Source organism: Erpetoichthys calabaricus, chromosome 17 (assembly GCF_900747795.2).
Source record: "Erpetoichthys calabaricus chromosome 17, fErpCal1.3, whole genome shotgun sequence".
NCBI classification, from domain to species: Eukaryota; Metazoa; Chordata; class Cladistia; order Polypteriformes; family Polypteridae; genus Erpetoichthys; species Erpetoichthys calabaricus.
Window position 1 is genome coordinate 60,242,832 of NC_041410.2, and position 26,910 is coordinate 60,269,741.

The window sequence follows — 26,910 nt, forward strand, 5'->3', positions numbered from 1 at the left end:
TTTTATTTGCAAAATTACTTTAACAGGCTTCTTCTTTTAGTACAGCTTAGTATATTACAGCAAAACAAACTTTTTCTTCTTCATTCTCCAGGACATCTCCCAGTCAGTTGTTGTCCAGCTTCTCTCCCAACTCCAACTCACCTGGCTGAGATCGAGCTGTTCCTTTTAACTATGACCTGGAAGTACTTCCAACAAGGCTGCCCCATGGAACTACAGGTCCCAGCATGCCCTGCGGTGTGTCTGTGTGGGAATGCTAACCCAGGCAGGCTGCCATCTAGTGTACTGAGGGAGAAAATATTCAGCAGTGCTCATATAGCAATAATGGAATCCTGGCTTATAGCAATAACGGAAACCTGGCTAAATAACAAAGATGGGGATGGGTATACCATAGAGGGATACACATTTTTAGGAAGGACAGACCGAACAAAAAAGGATGAGGAATTGCTGTGTATGTCGAGCAGAATTTAAATGCTAATCCTCATCACTTGGACAATGAGCCCCATCTTAGTGAGGACACATGGCTTCACCTGGAAAGCATTAGGGAAGAGGCCTTATTTTAGTTGTGTGTTATAGACCACCCTATGCAGATAGTAATTTCAACACATCTTTTTAGTAATATTAAAAAGGCAAGTTTATAGGGTGATATTATAGTCATGTGGACCTTTAATTATACGAATACTAATTGTTATAACCTTGCAAATGGAGGAGCACAAGAGCAGGAGGTTTTGGAAGTAATCAGTGACTGTTTTTTTAACACAGTATGTTAAAGCACCAACGCGGGGTGAAGCCTGTCTGGATTTAGTATTTTGTAATAATTAGGATAGAATTGAGGGGGTAGAGGTGATTGAATCACTAGGGTCAAGTGACCATAATATAAGAAAATTGTTAAGTTTAGCTTTGGTAGGGCAAATTTTGAGCAGATGCGGCAAAGTCTAAGGAGGATAGACTGGGATAAGCTTTTAAGTGTGGAGACCACTGAGGAGCAGTGGAACAGGTTTAAAAAATGTTTTACATGTAAAGCAGGACAAGTACATACCTAAATTTATAATTAATAGGAAATTTAAAAGAAGTCCACAGTGGGTTAATAAACAGTTAAGAAATAAGCTGTAAAGGAAAAAACAGCTGTATAAGGCACACAAGACTAATAATTCCAAAGTGAATCGCACAGCGTATGAGAACATGAGGGTTGACCATTAAGAAGGATAAAAAATAGTTGGAGAGGAATATAGCAGATAAGGTGAAAGATGATCTTAAGAGATTCTTTCAGTATTTTAGTAGTAAAAGAACAGTCAAGGAGATGGTGAAGTGCATAAGAAACAGTAAAGGGGAATTAAAAGATACAGACAGTAAAATAGCACACACTCCAAACTTGCATTTTTATGAAGTTTTCACAAGTTGAGTTTGAACAAAGCACAATAGCTGGGGAAGCTGGGAGAGGACGCAGGCGCTGGCTGTTCGCCGCTTCTCCATGCTATATTCATTATTTAAGTACAGTGGAACCTCGGTTTGTGAATAACTTGGTTTACGAGTGTTTTGCAAGTCGAGCTAAAATTTTTAATAAATTTTGACTTGATAAACGAGCAAGGTCTTGCAATACGAGTAGTATATAAATGCTTTGTCTGCTGAGCGTCATGTGATCACAACTGAGCTGATGGTTCTTCTCTCTCCCTCTTGCTGCGGGATTGTGGGCAATCGTCTCCTATTCTCCGTCTGAGTTGGCGTGCCTCACTTGTATAGTCAACATCCGTATGAGCAAATACTGTTTACTACAGCATTGTGACTGTGTGTGTGTGTGTGTGTGTGTGCTGTGATGTGTGAGTCCCCGTCTTGCACCCCAAAACATGCAGCTGAGTCTCAGTACTTTAACAAACACCAGCTTTATTCAGCTTGAAACAGCAATAGCACGGTTATTTATTGTAGCGGGATCTGCCACTCTCCTATACACAGACACAGCAGTCAGGCAGGATTGTGGCCAAGTAATACTGTGCCCTGCGCATTTATAATGTTCCTTGTTCCTTGTATCACCCATCGACGGCAGGCGCTTATATCATGTCCGCGATCTTTTCTGATTCGCTTTTACGGTGAACTGCTACAGCGCTGGGAGACTGTGATTGCTTTGGGACACTCTTCCGCGTGTCGTCCCATTGGGTGGAATCCCACAAGAGTTTAGAAACTCACACCAGCCATGATTCTTTTCAAAGGTAAAGTGCAAGTTAATTTGTTTTACGTATTTGTACTTTATATTTTGTATTAATCATTTTTATATGAATAGTTTTGGGTTGTGGAATGAATCATCTGAGTTTCCATTATTTCTTATGGGGAAATTCACTTTGATATATGAGTGCTTTGGACTGCAAGCACGTTTCTGGACCGAATTATGCTCGCAAACCAAGGTTCCACTGTAATTGATTATTCGTATTACTTGAATGTTGTTGTAGCTGTTTTCTGGATATTATACAAAACTTTAGCATCTAGCGGCTGTAATTTGCTGTTAACGCCTTACAGCATTTAATATCATTATTTTTGGGAGAAATCCTACCTGTGGCAGTTGTTGGGCTAACTTGCGTTGTGTCATCGGCGCTGGCCTGTTATCGGTCTCCAACTGACTGATACCACTTGAGTTTTCTGTGGATGACATTTGGGATTTCTTGCGGAATACCTTTTAATGTTGTCATCTGAACTAAGGCTTCTGGAGTCGATTGCAAACTGCCCACATTACATCCACCAGTGTTCTGCCTGCTATTACATTTCCTGGATGTTGGGGATCTTGGTGATTGTCTTACTGCTGGAGTCCTTTGCAATTTGCACCACAGCTGTCCAACTGTGCACTGTGATATTTGCCCGGACACCATCAGACCGACGCCGTATCTTTATCAAGAATACCTTTATTTTTCTTCTCCACACAACACAATTCACAGTCCCGCACACCAACACAGTGCCTCTAGCCCCAGTCTCCCTTCTCCTGGGCCTTCTCTCTCCTTGTCCCTGGGCCACCTGCACTCTTTCTCCAGGAGCTTCGTCCTGCTCCTGCTCCCGACTCCAGCTCATTGATTGGAGGGAGGCGGCCCCTCTTATCCTCACCCGGATGAGCTCCAGCTGCTGTACCTGACGTCACGTCCTGGTGTGGCGGAAGCGTCAGGAGAGCACCCGGAAGCACTCCAGGTGACCCTGGAAGGATTGTCCTCCATGGGTGTGGCGGAAGTAAATAAGTCCCGGACTCCATGAGGCTCGGTGCGCCCCCTGTCGGTGACCAAAGGCCCCAACGGTCTTGAGCCTCCCTGCTCCCCTTCCGTGGGCCTCTTCTACTCCAGGGCGGTTGCCCCCTCGTGGCCCGGAGGACAAATATGCCACAATCTCGTCCTTCCAGGCGTCCCGGCCTGGTCTGACCCCCAGCCATGTATGACAGCACATAAGGACTACGGCCGACTATTTACATTGGGATCATATCTCCTCTGCTTGCCGGCATGCTCCGGTATCTGCCATCGCAACTGTTGGAGCTCAACAACCACAGCCTTCCATCAGACACCACAGTCATTAAACAACTTGGACTACTTCATTGCCCCCGCTACATTCGTAAGAGGTCTGGTCGGTGATTTGTTTATATCAAGACTGGGAGCTCCATTCCGTCTTTGTGGTCAGCAGCAACTCGCTCCGTCGCAGACCGAACACGTCATCCGAGCACCATCACCATGGAGACTGAAAACACTGCTCGGCGGCGGCCCAGGCAAGACGGAAAGCCTGGAGTGGGTTTCAGCTTTCTTTGTCCTCTGGCTAAAAGCAACATCTCGCTAAATATCAAAGTGGAACTTTTTAATGTTCAGTCCCTGACAAATAAATCCTGTTTAATTTATTATCATATTGTAGACAGGGGGATTGACATTATTTGTTTGACTGAGACCTGGCATAAACCCGAGGTATACTCAGTTTTAAATTAGCCCTGCCCTTCTGGGTAGACTTACCTCGAAAAGTCCTGCAGCTCTGGCCGTGGCGGTGGTCTGGCTGTAATCCATCATATAGGTTTGCAATTATCACTTCTACCGCTTCCTAAATTCTCAACTTTTGAATGCTTTGCAATTAAATGCAAACATCCACTTTTTATAACAGCACTTCTTATTTACCGACCATTAAAACAAAACCCTGATTTCATTACGGAAATGAATGACCTGCTTTCATCTTTCTGTACAACATCATCAAATGTACTCATTCTTGGAGATCTGAACATTCATGTGGACACACCCTCTAATTATTTTGCTGCCCAGCTCTTAGAGCTTCTGGACTGCCTAAATCTGAGGCAACTTGTCGAACTCCCCACTCACAACAACGGCCATACCCACGATTTAGTCATTACTGACTCAGTCCGCATCTCTCACCTCCAAGTATTTGATCTGGGTGTTTCCGATCACAAAATTGTTTCAATGGATTTACCCACATATTCACCATACTCTAAACCACAGCGCTGTGTCCGCTTCAGGAGCCTGAAAAAATTAATTCGACTGATTAAAATGTTGACATGAAGAACTTCTCCATTGCTCCCCACCTTTCTTCTGTCAGTGAATTAGTCGATTATTACAACAATGGGCTCCAGAACATCCTTGAGACCCAGTTAAATCGCGAGTGGTCTCTTTTGTAAAATCTGCCCCGTGGTTTACAAGTGAGCTTTGACAGGTGAAAGCAGCTGGGCGAGCCCTCGAGCGGCATTTTGCTGCAACCAGTTTAACGGTCCACAAATTAGAATACCAAAAAACTACTCTAGAGCACTGTTCACTGCCAGATCTCAATACTATTCAAATTTAATTAATAACAGTCCTGGAAATTCCAAACAACTTTTTTCAGTGATAAATCATTTACGTAATCCTCATACCTACGCCTGTAATAGTTTCACAGAGGAGCAGTGTAATAATTTTATTGAATATTTCATCTCTAAGATAGACACCATCCGCTCCTCATTGTCTGTTTCCAGCCCTCCATTGCTGGATGTTTTCATATCAAAGCCAATGGGCTGCTCCTCCCACTTCCTCTGTACCACAGTTAAAGAAATTGAGGGCATCATCCAGGGGATGAGGCCTTCAACGTGTTTAATTGACCCTTTTCCTACTCCTCTGGTAAAAGCTAATGTATCGGATTTAAGCCCTCTTATTGCTGATATCATTAATCACTCTCTCCAGAGCGGCTTAGTCCCATTGGCCTTGAAAACCGCAAAAATTAGACCTCATTTAAAAAATCCTCTTTGGATCCCGAAGTGGTAGCAAACTATTGTTCGATTTCCAACCTTCCATTATTGTCTAAGGTTTTGGAAAAGGTTGTTTTGGTCCAGCTTCAGGATCACCTCAAAAAATTCAATCTGTTTGAAAAATTTTAATCTGGTTTCTGATCTTCTCACAGTACAGAGACAGCCCTGGTCAGAGTCACCAATGACCTCCTGATGGCCACTGACCAGGGCTCTCCATCACTCCTTATCCTTCTGGATCTCACAGCTGCATTTGATACAGTAGATCATAATATTCTCCTCCATCGTCTCCACTATATAATTGGACTTTCTGGCACTGCTCTGGAGTGGTTTGAGTCCTATCTTACAGATAGGGCTAAGTATGTGTCCCTAGGGGACGCTAAATCTCGTACCCACACTGTCACCTGTGGGGTCCTTGGGCCGACCCTTTTCAACATCTATATGCTACCCCTGGGTCACATCATCGGCAGGCATGGAATTTCATTCCACTGTTATGCCGATGATATGTAGCTCTATGTGAGACTGGATTCGACCTCCCTTCCACCTCCATTAACTCTTTCTTCTTGCTTGGATGAGATTGAGGTTTGGATGTCCAAGAACTTCCTCAAGCTAAACAGCACCAAAACTGAAGCTCTTTTAATTGGTACCCCTCCATCAACTTCGTTCCTCCGTAAATTGTATTTCCTTTTCTGACCATACCATTGCCCTCTCCCACTCATTTACAAATTTGGGTGTCAAGTTAGACTCCCATCTGTCATTTGATACACATGTCCATCACCTTTGTAAAATTGCATTCCTTCATCTACGAAATATAGCCAAACTCCATCCTTGCCTCTCCCTCTGTGATGCTGAAAAGCTGGTTCATGCCTTTGTCTCCTCCAGGCTGGACTATTATAATGCACTTTTCATTGGGATAACCAACAAGAGCCCTCAAAAGCTACAACAAATTCAAAATAGTGCTGCAAGGATCCTGATGAGGGTGCAGAAATATGAACACATTTCACCAATCTTTCGGTCACTTCTTTGGCTCCCTATTCACCTCCGTATTGAATACAAACTTTGTCTGCTTACTCACCAGTGTATCCATGGAAATGCTCCGCAATGTTTTAAGGAACTACTTATATTACAGTCCACTACAAGAAACCTCTGTTTTGCAAATACGTACTGCCTTCGCCCTCCTATGACCAATCTTCGTACAATGGGTGACCAAGCCTTTGCAGTGGCTGCTCCACGGCTCTGGAATGCCCTACCAGAGAGCCTAAGAACACAGCAGATTGTGGGCTGTTTTAAAAAACAGCTAAAGACTTTACTATTTAGGAAAGCATATTAACAAGAATGCTACCAATTATTGTTGTTTTATCTCTGTTTTTAACTTGTATTGCTTGTGTTTAAACTTTTTATGTAGCACTTTGAGATTTACTACAAATGTAAAGTGCCTTATAAATAAAATGCATCATTATTATTATTATTATAAAGTGAGGAAGTGGATAACCTCCCAGCGGACTACTAAGGAGGTACTGAAGGATTTGAAAATTGTAGAGGGAGAAGTACTGCTCAGATTAAATAGGCTGAAATCAGACAAATCACTAGGACCAGGTAATATTTACCCTCGAGTTCTTAAGGAGACTAGCAAGTACATATATAAACACATATTTGTAGGAAGTCACTGCACACTGATGGGTTCTGAAGGCTTGGAAAATGGCAAATATTATCTCATTATATTAAAAGGGTGACTGGGCAGATCCAAGCAACTATAGACCAGTAAGCTTAACAGACATCACATGAAAATTAATGGAAGGAATTATTATGGACTAGTCATTAAGCCCGTTACAATAACGGGCGCTAGAACAGTAGTGCATAAACAATAGGAACAGTCTATATTAAATGGCAAGGGACCTTGACCTCATTCTTTTTGTTGGTCATATTTTTCTTTGTCTTTCAGCCTTTCTTTTGTTGATGTTTACTTGCTGAGCTGACCGTTCTGCGTGGGCTGCCGCTGTGTACTGTGTGTCTTTAATTTTCTGTGACAGTAATACTGTCTTGTACGTCTGCTGGCTTGTACGTCCGTAATATACCTTTAATTTTTTCTGGTGGTAATACAGGCGTGCGCGTCGGTAATATGCCTTTAATTTTCTCTGACAGTAATACTGGCTTGTATGTGGCTGTAATATGCATCACTGTATTGTGTACCTTTAATTTCCTCTCGCAATAATACTGGTTTGTATTTCAGTTAAACACCTGTAACTTTCTCTGACAGTAATATCGTGCATCGTACCGTGCCCCGAGCATGCGCACTTCACCAGAAGACACACACACACACACGGACACCTGGACGCACACAGGGATTTTATTAAAGAGGTTTGCATGTTCTCCCCGTGTCTGCGTGGGTTTCCTCCGGGTGCTCCAGTTTCCTCCCACAGTCCAAAGACATGCTGGTTAGGTGGATTGGCGATTCTAAATTGGCCCTAGCGTGTGCTTGGTGTGTGGGTGTGTTTGTGTGTGTCCTGTGGTGGGTTGGCACCCTGCCCAGGATTGGTTCCTGCCTTGTGCCCTGTGTTGGCTGGGATTGGCTCCAGCAGACCCCCGTGACCCTGTGTTCGGATTCAGCGGTTTGGAAAATGGATGGATGGATTAGATTGAGCAGCACATGGCAAGTACGCGAGTTTTTCCGAACAGTCAGCATGAGAGGGAGGTCATGTTTTACTACCATGCTGGAATTCAATGAGGAAGCAACAAAAGGATATGATCAAAGTAGAGCATATGATATTATTTATCTAGACTTTCAGAAAGCATTTGATAAGGTGCCACATGAGAGGTTGGGCATCAAACTAAAAGAAGTTGGAGTTCAGGGTGATGTGTTTAGATGGGTGCAGAATTAGATCAGACACAGGAATCTGAGGGTGATGTGGTGCGAAGAACCTAATCAGTATTGACTAATGTTGAGAATGGTGTTCCACAGGGGTCAGTGTTGAGGTTGCTGCTATTTTTAATATACTAATACTAGGGGGCTTCGCCCCCTGCTCGCTTTGCTCACCTACCCACCCCCCCACCAGCGCTACGTGCCATTGTAAAAAGGGAGGCTGAACACACCCCAAGGAGATGCGGCCGCTTCTCTGAAACCCATCTTAAACGATGTGTGAGGTGCCTGGAGTTGTATAGGGTAAATAATATATAGTTATTTGAAATACGTACATTTCATGTGTGTTCCATATCTACAAAGATATGTGTTAAGTGTAGGATGACACGGAATAGGAGGCAATAATTGCTGAACACATACCATTTTTATTATTCAGTTTTATTCTGTCAGTGATGTTCACGTGGTACAACAAACTTGCCTCTCCCTCTCTGAGTTCATGACATTTATCTCCATTCTTTTCATAAGAGCAGCAGTGACCACAGTTGGTGCTGTGGTTGATGCCTGCTCAAAACTATTTGTAGTACCGACAATCAAAGAGAAGAGGAGTTTTTTCGTAGGCTTCAGGGATTCTAGTGTTAATGAACAAGTCCATTAAAATTACTGTCCATCTCTTCCTTATTCTTCCTAAAATTTGAATTTAAAAGTACTGCCTGAGAATCCAGAAAATCAGACTGTCACATAAAATTAATGTTAACACTTGTATGATGTTTGATTGACATCAGAGATTATTCTGTAAATGAGGGTCAGTATTTTATAGGGAGTTAATGGATTTAGCCTGCTTAGAATCAGACTGAGGACCATATAAAAGGCACGTGCTAGTTATGTTAACTTCTAGTTTTGTGTACTCTAGCGGCCCTAAAATCTATGGTACTTAATATTTAAATCTTATATGGATATTTCCTGTCAGCATTGTAAGTCTATAAATGATAATTTTCTCTACTAGAAATAAAAATACTCTTCTAAAATTCACCTCTCTTTAGCTTTCTTCTTGAAAAGCATAGTATCACTCACTTTTACTGATTGCTGAAAGTAGACACATTGAGCTAATTAAAGATGCAAGTGGCACTAAGTTTGTGGAAAGTTGCAGGGTGTTTCTTTAAATGTAAAATAAGCCTTTATTGTAATAGTTTTATGTTGGTCAATTTTGACTAAGTTATCAGACTCAGCCTTAAAATAGGGTTTCAAATATAAAAAAGATAATAGAGAAATCCTCACATATAGAAATATTTGAAAATTTATTAAAAGAAAAAGGAGTGATTACCATTATTTTTACTTTAATGAAGTTTATTCTGTTTTGTAAAATTTATTTAGTTGAAGCTTATACAAATTAAAGTAAACAAATATATTTTGGTACTTTACCACTTGGCACCCTGAATTTCAGTTCTTTAGTAATTTGGAATAATGTTATATTTCATATTTTGCAGAATTGCACAAATGGAAGTATGTCAATGGTTCAAGTCCTCCCATCATTTTCATCTTAATCATATTTATTTATACAAAAATATATAAGGAATAATTATCAGCACAATGTAAGTGGCATCAAAAATAATTGAATTATCATAGAAAAAATATTGACACAGTCTAGAACTCTTTCTGGAGGACATCCATTTCTCTATTTCAGGTTAAGGGGAGGGAGATGTGGAGGCAGTGGTGACCTTAGGGCACTTCATATTAACCTTGCAGTTTCAGACCTCTGAGCTTACCACCTGATGATGAGGCTTTAATAGTTTTGGTGTACATATTGTAGGCCTGAAGCTCCTGTCATCCTGGAGTTCACATCCCTAACCCCACTGAACTCCTCAATGAAACCCTTGGGTTGTACAAAACGCCCAAACACCAACCCCTGAAAATATAATGTAAATATATGTCAATTAGTATTAAAATGTTTAATTTATTAAATCACAAAACAAATACAATACTGAAAATTAAATGAAAACAACTTAGAATGTTTTAACTTGTTGGCCTGCTTTAACTAATAGTCTCTATAACATAGTTAAAATATAAACAACACACAAAAAATAGTATTATGATTACTTAACAGTAGTGACATAGGTTCTGCATGTCTTTTCTGTCTTCAGGATGGACACTATTATACCATAAAATCCTTAGTGTTTTTATATTGTATTTTGTATCAACTTGGCCCAGACACTGCCAGTTACACACTTTTGCTCACATCCACCTACTTATTTATAAATATATTTATTCTAAAAAGGACATTCCATTATGGGGTAGTTACCCATCAATAAAAATAAACCTAATACAGTATATAATACAGTCAGTCAGTCGTTTTTCAACCCGCTATAACCTAACATAGGGTCAAAGGGGTCTGCTGGAGCCAATCCCAGCCAGCGCAAGGTGCAAGGCAGGAACAAATCCCCGGGAAGGGCTCCAACTTGGCCCAGACACTGCCAGTTAAACACTTTTGCTCACATCCACATACTTGTTTGTAACTTGTATGCAAAATTTCACATCACAGCAATGAGTAACCTAATTAAATACTTATTTTCTTGAAGTAAAAATACTTCAGTTATTATCCCAGCAGATTACTCACCTTATGCTGGATTTGTGTGTGCATATAAATGCACTGATTGTTCAGTTAAGGTTTTCTTTATTAATTTTTAAGTTACCAACTAGAGATGCACATGTTAATATTTGTTTTATCATCTTGAGAATCTCTGATCTATTCCAGCATAAATGGGCTGTCAATCTAGGCTTTTGTATGTTGCCATGGTAGCCAGTTTTCTTGACACTGCTTTGCTCTAAAAACATTAATATATTCACGCCATTCGGTTTTTACTTCTGACTGTGTTTTATGTGTGTCTTATGTGTTAAGATGAGCATTTATATAATATAAATATTGTGTGTATATATTTATTTTTCTGTTACTTTCAATAATGCTGGGATAGGCTTCAGCTCTTTGAATTCCCATAATATTACAGAAGGGTTAAAAACCCAGCCTCAGAGGATGCACAAACCAGTGTGTTTCTTCGTGCGGATCCCAAGCCCGGATAAATGGGGAGGGTTATGTCAGGAAGGGCATCCAGTGTAAAATTTTGCCAAATCAATATGCGAACAACAATACAAATTTCCATGCCGGATCGGTCGAGCTTCTGTTGGCCGAAGAAGAAGAAGAGGGGGGGAGACATGTCTGGAAGCAGGAGGAGAGGAGGAAGGTAAAGAGAGTGGAACTGAGGATAGGAACTTTGAATGTTGGCAGTATGACTGGTAAGGGGAGAGAGTTAGCAGATATGATGGAGAGAAGGAAGGTTGATATATTGTGCGTGCAAGAGACTAAATGGAAGGGGAGTAAGGCCAGGTGGATTGGAGGTGGATTCAAATTGTTCTTCATTGTGTGGATGGGAGGAGAAATTGAGTAAGGGTTATTTTGAAGGAACAATATGTCAGGAGTGTTTTGGAGGTGAAAAGAGTGTCAGACGAGTAATGAATATGAAGTTGGAAATTGGAGGTGTGATGATGAATGTTGTTAGTGTATATGCCCCGCAAGTTGGGGGTGCAATGGATGAGAAAGAAGATTTTTGGAGTGAGTTGGATGAAGTGATGAACAGTGTACTCAAGGAACAGAAAGTGGTGATTGGAGCGGATTTCAATGGACATGATGGTGAAGGGAACAGAAGAGACGAGGAGGTGATGGGTAGGTATGGTGTCAAGGAGAGGAATGAAGAAGGTCAGAGGATAGTGAATTTTGCCAAAAGGATGGACATGGCTGTGGTGAATACGTATTTTAAGAAGAGGGAGGAACATAGGGTTATGTACAAGAGTGGAGGAAGATGCACACAGGTAGATTACATCCTATGCAGAAGAGTCAATCTGAAGGAGATTGAAGACTGCAAAGTGGTGGCAGGGGAAACGTTTTTTAAGCAGCATAGGATGGTGGTCTGTAGATGACGTTGGAGATCAAGAAGGGGAAGAGAGTGAGGGCAGAGCCAAGGATCAATTGGTGGAAGTTGAAAAAGGAAGACTGCAAGGTTGAGTTTAGGGAGGAGGTGAGACAGGCACTGGGTGGTAGTGAAGAGTTACCAGACAGTTGGGCAACTACAGCAGATGTAGTAAGGATGACAGCAAGAAGGGTGCTTGGTGTGACATCTGGACAGAGGAAGGAGGAAAAGGAAAGCTGGTCGTGGAATGGGGAAGTACAGGAGAGTATACAGAGGAAGAGGTGAAAAGAGATGCAGAAAGTAGACAAGAGTACAAGGAGATAAGGCACAAGGTGAAGAGAGAGGTGACGAAGGCTAAAGAAAAGGCATATGATGAGTTGCATGAGAGGTTGGACCCTTAAGGAGGGAGAAAAGGACCTGTACCGATTGGCTAGACAGAGGGACAGAGCTGAGAAAGATGTGCAGCAGGTTAGGGTAATAAAGAATAAAGATGGAAACATACTCACAAGTGAGGAGAGTGTGTTGAGTAGACGGAAAGAGTACTTTGAGAGGCTGATGAATGAAGAGAACGAAAGAGAGAAGAGGTTGGATGATGTGGAAATAATGAATCAGGAAGTGCAACAGAATAGCAAGGAGGAGGTAAGGACAGCTATGAAGAGGATGAAGAATGGAAAAGTCGTTGGTCCAGATGGCATACCTTTGGAAGCATGGAGGTGTTCAGGAGAGATGGCAATGGAGTTTTTAACCAGATTATTTAATGGAATCTTGGAAAGTGAGAGGATGCCTAAGGAGTGGAAAAGAAATGTACTGGTGCCAATATTTAAGAATAAGAGGGATATGCAGAACTGTAGTAACTACAGGGGGATAAAATTGATGAGCCACAGCATGGGAAATAGTAGTGGAAGTTAGGTTAAGAAGTGAGGTGATTATTAGTGAGCAGCAGTATGGTTTCATGCCAAGAAAGAGCACAACAGATGTGATGTTTGCTCTGAGGGTGTTGATGGAGAAGTATAGAGAAGGCCAGAAGGAGTTGCATTGCGTCTTTGTGGACTTATGACAGGGTGCATCGAGAGGAGTTGTGGCATTGTATGAGGAAGTCGGGAGTGGCAGAGAAGTATGTAAGAGTTGTACTGAATATGTACGAGAGAAGTGTGACTGTGGTGAGGTCTGCTGTGGGAGTGACGGATGCATTCAAGGTGGAGGTGGCATTACATCAGGGATCGGCTCTGAGCCCTTTTTTACTTGCAATGGTGATGGACAGGTTGACAGACGAGATTAGACAGGAGTCCCCGTAGACTATGATGTTTGCTGATGACATTGTGATCTGTAGTTATAGTAGGGAGCAGGTTGAGGAGACCCTGGAGAGGTGGAGATATACTCTAGAGAGGAGAGGAATGACAGAGTTGGAGGTAGCAGAGTTAAAGATGCTAAGATTTGCACTGGGTGTGACAACGATGGATAGGATTAGTAATGAGTACATTAGAGGGTCAGCTCAAGTTGGACAGTTGGGAGGCAAAGTCAGAGAGGCGAGATTGCGTTGGTTTGGACATGTGCAGAGGAGAGATGCTGAGTATATTGTGAGGAGGATGCTAAGGATAGAGCTGCCAGGCAAGAGAAAAAGAGGAAGGCCTAAGAGAAGGTTTATGGATGTGGTGAGAGAGGACATGCAGGTGATGGGTGTAACAGAACAAGATGCAGAGGACAGAAAGATATGGAAGAAGATGATCTGCTGTGGCAACCCCTAATGGGAGCAGCCGAAAGAAGAAAAAGAAGAAGATTACAGAAGGGTTAAAATCAAATTGGAAAATCCATCTGTGTTTCATTTTATTTCTGAATGTGCAAGCAAACATAAAATACATCCTTTCATACATTTACTGAATACAGCAGTCTAAAAATCTGAAAATGTAATTGGATCTTAATCCAATCTACAGTTTACATACTGTTTCTTGAAGCTAAGTTGTTCAAAATCCAGCCTGCTATTTAAGTCAATTAAATGTAGCAAGAGTTTCTATAAGTTTACTTAAAAATAGTTATTGCCCTAAAGAAGAGAGTAATATACTTTGTTTCACTCATACATTCTTGTGGGAGCTCATCTAACTCTACCAGTGTCAGAATGGAACAGTGCACTGTTTTGTTCTGCAGATAAGTAATAGTTTTAGAATCAGGGTGGTTCTGAATTAATACTATTTGAACAAATGGTTATTTATTATTGTATTACTGGAAATAGGCTATGATGACAGACTAAATTCTGTTTGTATCCTTTCTGAAAGATGTATTCTCTGATCATAGATGTGGAAATTAGAAGTCTTTGTGACGTGTTGTTTCTAAAAAAGCATTCATACTAAATGCTGAGTTTATCTTTATCTTTCATGAGTTGTTTTTCATGCTTTCTTTCAGAGCTTTGAATTATGCAAATGTGACAGAAAACCATGTCTGTTTCAAAATCCATACAGGATTTTCAGACATCTAGGGAAATTACCATTCGCTTGCTTAGAACTGATTTTGCTCATACTAAAGATGAAACAGTAACTACATCAATTTTCAATTGACATACTTGACCACAGAGTAGAAAAATTCTTGCCTTCTACACGTTTAACAAAAAACAACAATCATTTATTTCTCAACCTTAGATTTCATCATTCCGAAAATTATGCTACTACCATGAAACATTCATCTAAATGAATCTTCTGTAAGTGTGGCATAGATTTCCACATCACTAACCAAGCAGCGACTAGCAATGACATTTAGATGTTTAATTCAGAGGAGGCTCCAAAAATACTTCCCAGGCACAGTGCTCTTGTGGAAAATAGGTTTAATTTGCTTAGTGGTATTAGTGCATGGAGAACTTTTATGGGGACCATCACAAATACCTGTTTGTGGTTTATTCCCTCTTGCTGACATTTCCTTTAAAAAAATCATCACCACAGAGGTTCCTGACTGGTCAGTAGGGATGCCAGGGATAAGGACAACATTACAGTGGCATAAAACAGGTAGAAATCCCAGAAACTGTCCAGAAGATAGAGAGACCATTGCAGGAAAAAGGAAGTGAAGGTTTGAGCAGAAACATGTCATGCATCTTAAGATGGAGCAGGCAAACAATCAAGCAAATGCCAGAGATACTTCACTCTCTACCCCGAGTTAGAGGGAAAGTTAAGTACAAGGGTTTGTTGTTTGACAAAGAAGACAGGCTCATGAGAAGGTTAGAGAGAGTGGCATTAGAATTAAGAGTGGTTTTGCTTGTTCTTACTTTAAGCTCTGTTGTTTTTAGTCCTTCTCTTATGTGTTTAAGAATACATCCACCAATAAATGTGCCATTTCCTGTAATAAGTAGTATTATAGTAGCCACGGTATATTTGTAAATCCACAGATTTGGAATCAGTCCTTGGTCATGGTGTCTACTTATTTTCACAGATGCTCACTATAAATTATGCTTTACTATATATTTTTCCATCTTTATCCATGTGCTGCTTTCAAGCCATGTAATTTTTAAAATTATGTTATTAAGCCTTGCCCAAATGTACCCAATCCCCCTAAAAACTTTCCCTGTTCCCTGTTCCATTTTCTTAGCTGTACTATAAATTCTGGCTTGCTGTTTGCTATAATCCAACCCTGCACCATTGCTGATTTACACAAGGGTATCTAACTGAAATCCTTTTTTATGCCATCCCCATCCAGTCAGCTCTCAAAGGAATGCAGTGAAAATTTTCCACTTCCCATCAAATCTGTTGTTCTAGTTTTAGAGTTAAACATAGCTGGAAGGACATGTCTTACTAATTATAGTATGTCTGCCTGAAGGCCGGGATTACATTTCCTTATCAGATCTCAATTCTTTCAAATCTGTGCATTTTTTAGGATGCAGAACACTTTTTTTTTCTTCTCACAGAAATACTGCAATGCGTCGCAGATCTCCAAGACTAGGTCAGTGGAACGCTGCTGCTGGCATCAGCCAGACATGTTTCCATGGGAACAGCAAATAGTGATACAGGGGAGTGGCTTGATACTGAGTAGGGGCGGGTTATAGCAATTGCCAGAGTTTAAAGAGCTGTGTTTTGAAATGAGATTTGCTATTTAGATTCTGCCTTTGCACTGGTCTCTTTAAGATATGGCAAAATCTCTGAGAGAAAAAGAGAGAGAGGGAGAAATGCTAATTACATTGAGAAAACCTGCACATTCTCATGTTTTTAAGATTTAACTTTTAAAAAAAATTAAGATGATTATTTAATGTAGACCATTTGTGTATATGTATATATAATATATATGTATATATAATATATATATATATTATATATATATATGGTTAAATGTGAAACAGATCAGAGACCGCATTTTAGCTGGCAATGCCCTCCTCATATTGTACTGTACCCTAATTTTTGTAGAGCCCTGCACTTGAAGTTGCTGTTTTGTTTTCTGTTTCTGCTTAAATCATCGTATACCCAGGAGCTTCTGATGGTGAGCCTATGCTGTTTAGAAACTTCTGCTACCTCTGTTGGAAAGGCATATTTTTCAAGTTGATCGTAAATGCTAGTGAAACAAAACAAGTTAAATCTCACTTTATGTTATATTAGAGTTCTTGCTTTTATTAAAAGGGAATATTTTTATTATGCAGATATCCTACTGTTTTACATAAAATGCATAGTAAGCCACTTATAGTAGTTATTTAACTACTTTTTATTTACTTCAATTTAATGTCCTGATGGTATTTTGTATTGTATTTTCTATTTCTGATTTATTTCATCATTTACTTCAGAAAACACATTTCTGTGAACAGTGACATATTGCTTGCTGGATATAGTAGCTATCTGTCAAAAAATCAAAAAAGTGGGCATGACCAACCTTTATGCTATTAATAATGATCAACATGGATTGATGGAAATAATGATTGCTGCACTAATTGCATTTTTACCCAGTGCATTACAAAAGTGCTTGTCTCATTAAAGACCTCCCAAATGTGGTATGCTAGATAGAGAGGCCAACACGAAAATTAAAAGTCAAGTTTGTCTAGAACCATATAGGTATCAGTTCAAATTGATCTAGATTAAAAGGAAAATTAAAATGTTATGGATATTAGTGCTAGATAAATTAAATATTGAATGACCCTTTGACATTTGCTTCACAAAATATTAGAAATGTAAAAGTGGCAGTATGCAGCATGTAAATGTGTATGCCGCAAAGACAGTTATTCTTGTTAAGAAAAAGAAGAATTTATCTTTTCTTTTCTCTGGTAGTGTACAATTACCTCTGTTAATATTTTTTATGCATACCCAAGGAAAAAAACACACCATGAAGACAGTTGATGCTAAAGAGAAAATTGTATTATACTCTGTGTATGTATGCTGTTTTATTTCTTTTTATTGATTTTTGCCCTCTTTGTTAAAGATTTAGGGCGGCATGGTGGCGCAGTGGGTAGTGCTGCTGCCTCGCAGTTAGGAGACCTGGGTTTGCTTCCCCGGTCCTCCCTGCATGGAATGTGCATGTTCTCCCCGTGTCTGCGTGTGTTGCCTCTGGGTACTCCGGTTTCCTCCCACAGTCCAAAGACAGGCAAGGTTAGATACATTGGTGATTCTAAAGTGCGAGCGTGCGTACCCTGCGGTGGGCTGGCGCCCTGCCCGTGGTTTGTTTCCTGTCTTGCGCCCTGTGTTGCCTGGGATTGGCTCCAGCAGACCCCCGTGACCCTGTAGTTAGGATATAGTGGGTTGGATAATGGATGGATGGATGTTAAAGATTTAAAGGAATGTTTGTCAACAAAAATTACTCATTCTTTTAGTTCCCATAAAAAGTGACTTAGTCAAAAAGCTTTGCACTATTTGTTATTAACTTTTTTTATTTCAAATGGAGAAACTGGTCTGCTTCCTCATTTAATTTCATAATGACATTTTATAAATATCTATTTAATATTTTATATGCTGAATTTTATTCAGTTGGAAATTATATACTTTATGTCTGTGAAACAAAAGATCCACACACATGAATTAAATATTTTTTTAATTTCCTTAATAATAGATAATAATTTTTTCTGCATCTGAAACTGCATCCCATTATCCTGGTTAAACTGTTCTTTTTTTGTCTCAGGTGTACTAATCACTGATGCCTTTTGTGCAGATTTCAGTTTGGGAATTGATGGGTGATTTTTGTGTAAAGAACTTGTGTCCTGAGATTCTATGATATATTATGCATATTATGGTTTCTTTAGGCTTGCACAAATAATGTTCTTTTACCTACTAGCTTTAATGAGCATGTAACAGTTCCTAGTAACTAAATGGGGATTAATGTAGAGCAAATATGAGATCTTGGGTCCTGCTATATTACTCTCATAAAATGAGTTATATTCTCAGGTCAGATTTTACTAAATTAATTCTTTAGCAAAAGGATATGTGCTTAGATTTAGAACCAAGGTCAAAACAGCAATGATGCTGTGGAGTAGCTGAATACTATATTTGGAGCTTTTCCAGTGAGGAGACAATTAGCATTACATAAATACTAAAGAAAAAGAAGGAATTACGTTTACCGAACATAAAACATAAAAAACAAATATTATATAGTTTAGAATTATCATCTATTAGAGATTTTCAATCATCACCACACTAATGAATATTCTGAATTGTCCTTAATGTATTATATTTAATAAATGAAATAAATAGTTAATAAAAATGTCTGCGTCATCCAGTTTGCCCAAGTGGAATAATTGAAAAATTACATGTACAACGACTGACAGGCAAAATATTGACTAGCTGTTTAGAATAATGAAATTTTTTCTAGAGTTATTAGCATTTTATTAAAGAAACAATGTGAACTAATTGTTTAAGGCAGGCTGGCTGATATGTTCACTTAAGTGCTGCTTTATTCCGAAATACTAATTCATTAATTAACATTTTATTACTTTTTTATAATAAGCCTATTTTCATTTTGACATAAGGGTTATTAAAAGGTGTATGCTTCATTTGTTCTCTGTCAATATGTCCAGCACCTAGCTACTTAATTTAATGGATCTTTTGTTTTATCTCTTCTTTAGGACAAAGGATTCTTCATCACAAAAGTGATGTCCTAGAAACAGTGGTTTTGGTAAACCCATCAGAAGCCACGGTTGTCATAGAGGTAAAGCACAAACTTAAAAACAGTTTCTATCCATATCAAGTATGCAACAATGCATGCTTAACCTGAACATCCTCATAGCTTATTTAATTTTAAGTACACCAGTGCCATAAAATGTTCCCCATACAACTGGAACATATTTCACATTTCACAAGCTATAGAGTGTTTTAGTTTAATCTATATATATATAAAATCCCTATGTGCGTCCAGGTGTCCGTGTGTGGGTGTCTTCTGGTGAAGTGCGCATGCGCGTGGCACGGTGCTATGCGCGATATTACTGTCAGAGAAAGTTAGAGGCGTTTTACGGAAATACAAACCAGTATTACTGCGAGAGGAATTAAAGGTATACAATACAGTGACACATATTACAGCCACATACAAGCCAGTATTACTGTCAGAGGAGATTAAAGGCATATTACCGACGCGCACGCCTGTATTACCGCCAGAGAAAATTAAAGGTATATTACGGACGTATATTACAGACGTACAAGCCAGCGGACGTACAAGACGGTATCCTTCAATAAGGGCGCGCACAGGCATCCTTCAATAAGGGTGCGCACAAAAAGGCGAGCCTCAAAAGGGTGACCTCAATTGGGCGCAGCGAATAAAGGCGCGCGTAAATAAAGATCTGCACCTGTTGCTCTTCACATATTCCAGAGCCATTTGAACTAAATTATCTATGCGCCCTTATTGAATAGAGCCGTACAAGACAGTATTACTGTCACGGAAAATTAAAGACACACAATACACGGCGGCAGCCCACAAAGAACGGTCAGCTCAGCAAGTAAACATCAACAAAAGAAAGGCTGAAAGAAAGAAAAATACGACCAACAAAAAGAATGAGGTCAAAGTCCCTTGCCATTTAATATAGACTGTTCCTACTAATGTTTATGCACTACTGTTCTAGCGCCCGTTATTGTAACGGGCTAAATGACTAGTTTAACATAATCTGCTAAGACTATTGATACAAAATATTGAATTTTTTTAATATGTATGTTTCTTGAGTGTGGGAGCTATAAAGCAGTAGATTCTATTGCACATTATTAGCAATTGGATTAACTTTTATGTAAGAAACTGTGTATCCTGCATTTAGATTTTTTTTTTCTTGATGCTGACATGAGTTTTACCCTATGTTAACTTGCAAAACTGAAAGGATTCAGTCTGTCTGAGTACATGATTAAATGTATTTAGGGACACAAGTAGAATTGGTTAATAAAGTGTGTTATTTGTTACTGGGATACTAGCTACCCACATTTTTTTAATTAGAAAAGACTGTTAAAAATACACAAAAATGAAAATGCATGGCAGTACAGCAATATATTCAAAACCTTAAAATTGAATTATTTTCATAATCCTGAAAGAGTAATTACTGCAAGATAACCATTTCCTGTAAGTGGTTTTGAGGAATTTAGGTAAATTTCACCTTACATGCTTTAACACCTCTATCTAAATGACGTTTAACAGATACCATGCAAATAAAAGTAGATTTCTAGTCTTGATAATGTTTTAGTTTAGTCTTTGCAGTTAAAGATGTGGAATTTTATTTTCTGTATCTATTCTATTACATTCTGCTTATATTCTATGCTTAAATTCTGTTAGGCTTATTAAATAACACAACACTATATTCTCCTTCCCCTCTCTGACTCTGTCCCTTTGTTAGAGGTTTGTTGTTTTAAATAAGCCTCTTCCATCTTTTCCTTTCTCCCCGTCATCATCCCTCAATCTATTCTTCCTCATATCCCACCCCATACAGTTCACCAAGCCTCAGTCTCCCCTTTGATTTGCACGCTATGACAGGCCTTTCTCAGACTCTTTCAGTGATCTCACCCTAATTTCTCATAACCACATGTCTATACCATATCAATACAGCCTCTCTAATTTTTTCACTGATCTTTACCACTCTGATAATGTTTTAGTCTAGTCTCTGCAGTTTAAGATGTGGAGTTTTATTTTCTGTAGCTCTTCTTTTACATTCTGCTTATATGCTATGCTTAAATTCTGTTAGGCTTTAACACAACACTATATTCTCCTTCTCTCTGTCTCTGTACCTTTATTAGAGGTTAGTTGGTTTAATATGCCTCTTTCATCCTTTCCTCTCTCCCCGTCATCTACCCTCAGTCCATTCTTCCTCATATTCCTCCCCACACAGTTCCCCAAGCCTCTGTCTCCCCTTTAATTTAAATGCTTTGACAGGCTTTCCTTAGACTCTTTCAATGATCTCACCCTATAACCGCATATCTATCTATCTATCTATACCATATCAGTACAGCCTCTCTAATGTTTTCACTGATCTTTACCACTCCCATCCTCTTTCTGACCTTTTCCTTCCTCATTCCCTCACTCAATATGATTTAATACTAGAATTACCAAAGCCAAAAAAAAAGCCTTGATTATCTGGGAGTGAAGTGCTGGAGTTTTAGAAGGGAAATGATAGATCGTTATTTGGAATACATACATTTCATGTGTGTTCACATTTTCATATTTTAGTGATAAATGACAAAATATCGACATGAACGGTATAATGTGTGAAGGCTGAAGTCCAAATATCAAACACTTTCACAAAAGGTTCAAGTGTAACACAACAGTGTCCATGGTTCAGTGGTAAGATCTGCTGAGTTGTAATGAAAAGGCTGCCGGTTTGATCCTGGGTGGCACGCAAATTTGCCATTTTGAGTAGTGAGCTGCTCTTATTTTGTTAATATTATACCATAAAAACATACATTTGATTTGCGTCTGTAACAGCCAGTGTAAATTTCTAGTACTTGTAAAAGTTAGCGTTTTTTTTTTTTTCACTTTTATTCTCTCAGTCACGATCACGATACCACCCCCCAATGTGATACAAAGAAGGCAGATTCACCAGCGTCTATGTGTCGGCTTTTATCCCTCCAGATCAGAGAATTTTCCAGTTGTGTTGTCTCAAAACACCACTCACATCTACAGTTATTCCCAGTTTCAAATAAAAACTAACCATGTCAGATCCTTGAAGGGGGTTGTATCGTGATTGTGACTGAGAGAATAAAAGTGAAACAAAAAATGCTAACTTTTACAAGTACTTAAAATTTACACCGGCTGTTACAGACGCAAATCAAATGTATGTTTTTATTGTATAATATTAACAATAAGAACAGCTCACTACTCAAAATGGTAAATATGCAAAACACCCAGGATCGATCCTCTTGATTATAAGGCAGCAGTTCTTACCACTGTAACACGGAAGCTGTTGTATTATACTTGATTGTTGTAGACATGGAACACACATGAATCTATTATTTCCAATCTAAAACTCCAGCACTTCACTCCAAGATAATCAAGGCTTCAGCTGGAAGAACTTCTTGCCCTTTCTACGGTGGTGGTGGTGGGGGGATTTACGAGTTTTTTCATAGGGTTTGGTAATTGTAGTGATATGCCCACTGTATCTTGTATTACTTGCCACGCAGCTCTCCAAGTACGACCTCAGATTTCCTGCCATTTGCTTTCCAAAACCTGTTCTGAGGTTACTTGCCACCGTTTTAAGTCTTTCATGGTCTTACAAGTTCATGGGCATATAGTATTTTTCAGAATTCATCACCTTGATATCTTATTTAAGAAAATAAAGTCAAAAGGGGAAGGGGCTAAGAACCAGTAGACACAGTACAGTAAACATTTCTATGTCTCCATATACCGTTTTTGCTACTGATAGAAATCATTCATTTGATATCTACTGCTTTTGCTAGCTTTTCTGGAATATTCTTCTTCAGACACCAGGGGCCTCATGTATAAATGGTGCATACGCCCATTTCCATGCTCACTTCAAGGTGTATAAAAACTAAATTTGGTGTAAAGTTATGCACATTTTCATGGCAACCTCACACCTTGCGTATGCACTTTTCTACTTGGTGTTGCAAACTGGCGGCACCCTGTGTCAAAGCAGTGCTACAGTTTCTGTGTCGTTTCCCTTTCTTTTTCATATTCACATCCATGATCCGGGCATTATCAAATACACCAAATTTACTTGCATATCATTTGCAAATTTAATTCGCTTGATTATAATCATTCTATAACAATATAATGGTGAACGGAATGGCCAAACTATTCCAACTGGAAGAATTAGAAGAGAGCGTGTATTTATAGATGATGATGACTGGCTTCTAAGTCTTGGAGTTGTGTGCTGAAGTGGTACCGGATTTACAATGGCAGACTATGAGAAATTGTGCTCTACCTGCTCCTTTGCAAGTTCTGTCCACTTTCGTGTTTTTAGCCACTGGAGCTTTTCAACGTGAACTTGCTGACCAATTGGGTATTTCATCATAATCACTGAGTCACGTCATGCCAGCTGTATGGGATGGTATTATCCACTTTTCATCCAGATATATAAGAATTATTTACACTGTGTTTGATCTGGGAAACATCAAAGTGCAATTCAAAGTAATGTATATTGCTTTTGCAGTGGTGCTGGACAAGTTACATCAGCCAGGAACGAATCACCCAAAGAATGAGCTGACATTACATCATCTACTGTATATCAGGAGAGCCTATAAAAACAGCAACTCCACACAATCGCAGGTGCTTTTACCAACAAGTGCCACCTCAAAGAGCCCCGTAAATTGATCGGTTGTGGTGCATGATATCGAATGCTACACTATAAAGGCATCATCAGAGAATTAATTTGCTTATGTAAATATAAAGAATTTCCACTATTAATGTGCTGCTTTGTAATGCACAGAAAGTATGTCACTTGTGTAAGCATGTAGCATGCTGCGTAATGTGGCACATGACCGTGGCTTGCCTATACCTGAAGAGATGCGGTATGATAAACCTGACCGTGACCCACCCAATGATCAGCCAGATCAGACAGCATTACAACTTTGTTTGAATGTAATTAGCAGAATGTAAAAACATCAGATGCAGCATTTTTTTTAACCAATTCATTTAATTTTTGTCAATATCACATAGTACAACCCTTATATTCCTTAGTTCATTGGCCACATTTCTTTCAAATTCCAATATTGCATTTTGTGACACCAGAACAGTGTGTCAGTACACAGACAGATGGTCACCCAGTGGTTTCCGAGATAGAGGTGTGTATGCTGGGCACAGCAGCACCATTGCAGCCTGGAGTCACATCCTCAGCACAGTGGTCCACTTTTGTAATATTGTCTGAAACAGAATAAGCAGATGGTGGGCTGCAACTCGCTTTTCACGTCAACTTTGATATCTGACCACTTCATTTTATTTTGGGCCCTGTGCAACATTCTGAACTTGAACTTTTGAGTGTCTCCACCAGGCTGTATCACTCTGTCAGCTTACATTTGTTGGTTATACCACTGCTTAAGCCAACAAATAGTATGTTTTTCCTTGCCTCCACATTGCATTTGCTGAAATTCTTTTTTCCATGTGCTTTTGGCATTAACTTTTAGCAAAATACTAAACAGAAGGGGCTATTAATATTGATTTGCATATTCTTCTTCTTCTGGCTGCTCCCTTTAGGGGTTGCCACAGCGGATCATCTTCTTCCATATCTTTCTGTCTTCTGCATCTTGTTCTGTTACACCCATCACCTGCATGTCCTCTCTCACCACATCCATAAACCTTCGCTTAGGCCTTCCTCTTTTCCTCTTCTCTGGCAGCTCAATCCTTAGCATCTTTCTCCCAATATACCCAGCATCTCTCCTCTGTACATGTCCAAACCAACGCAATCTCGCCTCTCTGACTTTGTCACCCAACTGTCCAACTTGAGCCAACCCTGTAATATACTCATTTCTAATTCTCTCCATCCTTCTTCACACGTAATGCAAATCTTAGCATCTTTAAATAACTCTGCCACCTCCAGCTCTGTCTCCTGCTTTTTGGTCAGTGCCACCGTCTCCAACCCATATAATAAAGCTGATCACACTACCATCCTGTAGACCTTCCCTTTCACTCTTGCTAATAACCATCGGTCACAAATTACTCCTGACACTCTTCTTCACCCACACCACCCTGCCTGCACTCTCTTTTTCACCCCTCTTCCACAATTCCTGTTACTCTGTACTGTTGATCCCAAGTATTTAAACTCATCCACTTCCGTCAACTCTACTCTTCTCATTCACACAGTTATATTGTGTCTTGTTCCTACTTACCTTCATTCCTCTCCTCTCTAGAGCATATCTCCACCTCTCCAGGGTCTCCTCAACTTACTCCCTACTCTCGCTACAGATCACAATGTTATCAGCAAACATCATAGTCCAAGGGGATTCCTATCAAATCTCATCTGTCAACCTGTCCATCACCATTGCAAATAAGAAAGGTTTCAGAGCCTGATGTAATCCCACCTCCATGTTCATCCATCACTCCTACCGCGGACCTCACCACTGTCCCACTTCCCTCATACATATCCTGTACAACTGTTACATACTTCTTTGCCACTCCCAACTTCCTCATACAATACCACAACTCCTCTTGAGGCACCCTGTCATATGCTTTCTCCAGGTCCACAAAAACCCAATGCAATTCCTTCTGGCCTTCTCTATACTTCTCCATCAACACCATCAGAGCAAATATTGCATCTGTGGTGCTCTTTCTTAGCATGAAACCATACTGCTGCTCACTAATCATCATCTCCCTTCTTAACTGAGCTTCAACTACTCTTTCCCATAATTTCATGCTGTGGCTCATGAATTGTATCCCCCTGTAGTTGCTGCAGCTCTGCACATCCCCCTTATTCTTAAAAATTGGTACCAGTACACTTCTTCTCCACTCCCCAGGCATCCTCTCACTTTCCAAGATTCCATTAAACAATCTGGTTAAAAACTCCATTGCCATCTCTCCTAAACACTTCCATGCTACCACAGGCATGTCATCTGGACCAACGGCCTTTCCATCCTTCATCCTCCTCATAGCTGTCCTTACTTCCTCCTTGCTAATCCGTTGCACTTCCTGATTCACTATCTCCATATCATCCAACCTTCTCTCTCTTTTTCTCTTCATTCATCAGCCTCTCAAAGTACTCTTTCCATCTTCTCAACACACCCTCCTCACTTGTATGTTTCCATCTTTATCCTTTATGATCCTAACCTGCTGCACATCTTTCCAAGCTCTGTCCCTCTGTCTAGCCAATCGGTACAGGTCCTTTTCTCCCTCCTTTGTGTCCAACCTCTCATACAACTCATCAAACACCTTTTCTTTTGCCTTCGCCACCCCTCTCTTCACCTTGAGCCTTATCTCCTTATACTCTTGTCTACTTTCTGCATCTCTCTATCACACTTTTTCTTCACCATCCTTTTCCTCTGTATACTCTCCTGTACTTCCCCATTCCATCTCCAGGTTTCCTTTTCCTCCCTCCTCTGTCCAGATGTCACGACAAACACCCTTCTTGCTGTCACCCTTACTACTTCTGCTGTAGTTGCCCAGCTGTCTGGTAACTCTTGATGGCCACCCAGTGCCTGTCTTACCTCCTCCCTGAACTCAACCTTGCAGTCTTCCTTTTTCAACTTCCACCATATGATCCTTGGCTCTACCCTCACTCTCCTCCTCTTCTTGATCTCCAACATCATCCTACAGACCACCATCCTATGCTGTCTAATTACACTTTACCCTGCCACCACTTTGCAGTCTTTAATCTTCAGATTGACTCTTCTCCATAGGATATAATCTACCTGTGTGCATCTTCCTCCACTCTTGTACATAACCCTATGTTCCTCCTTCTTAAAATACATATTCACCACAGCCATGCCCATCCTTCTTGCAAAATCCACTATCATCTGACCATTTTCATTCCTCTCCTTGACACGATACCTACCCATCACCTCCTCATCTCCTGTGTT

At 39.9% G+C, this 26,910-nt stretch overlaps 1 protein-coding gene across 4 annotated transcripts in view; it reads left to right on the plus strand.

The window, feature by feature from the left end:
- map1aa (microtubule-associated protein 1Aa) overlaps window positions 1-26,910 on the plus strand; it is a 275,632-nt gene that overhangs the window by 213,054 nt on the left and 35,668 nt on the right. For all 4 annotated transcript variants that reach the window (XM_051920198.1, XM_051920200.1, XM_051920199.1 and 1 more), the window contains one exon: window positions 19,050-19,132. In XM_051920198.1, coding sequence (XP_051776158.1) covers window positions 19,050-19,132 — 83 coding nt within the window. The remainder of the gene's footprint in view (window positions 1-19,049; window positions 19,133-26,910) is intronic.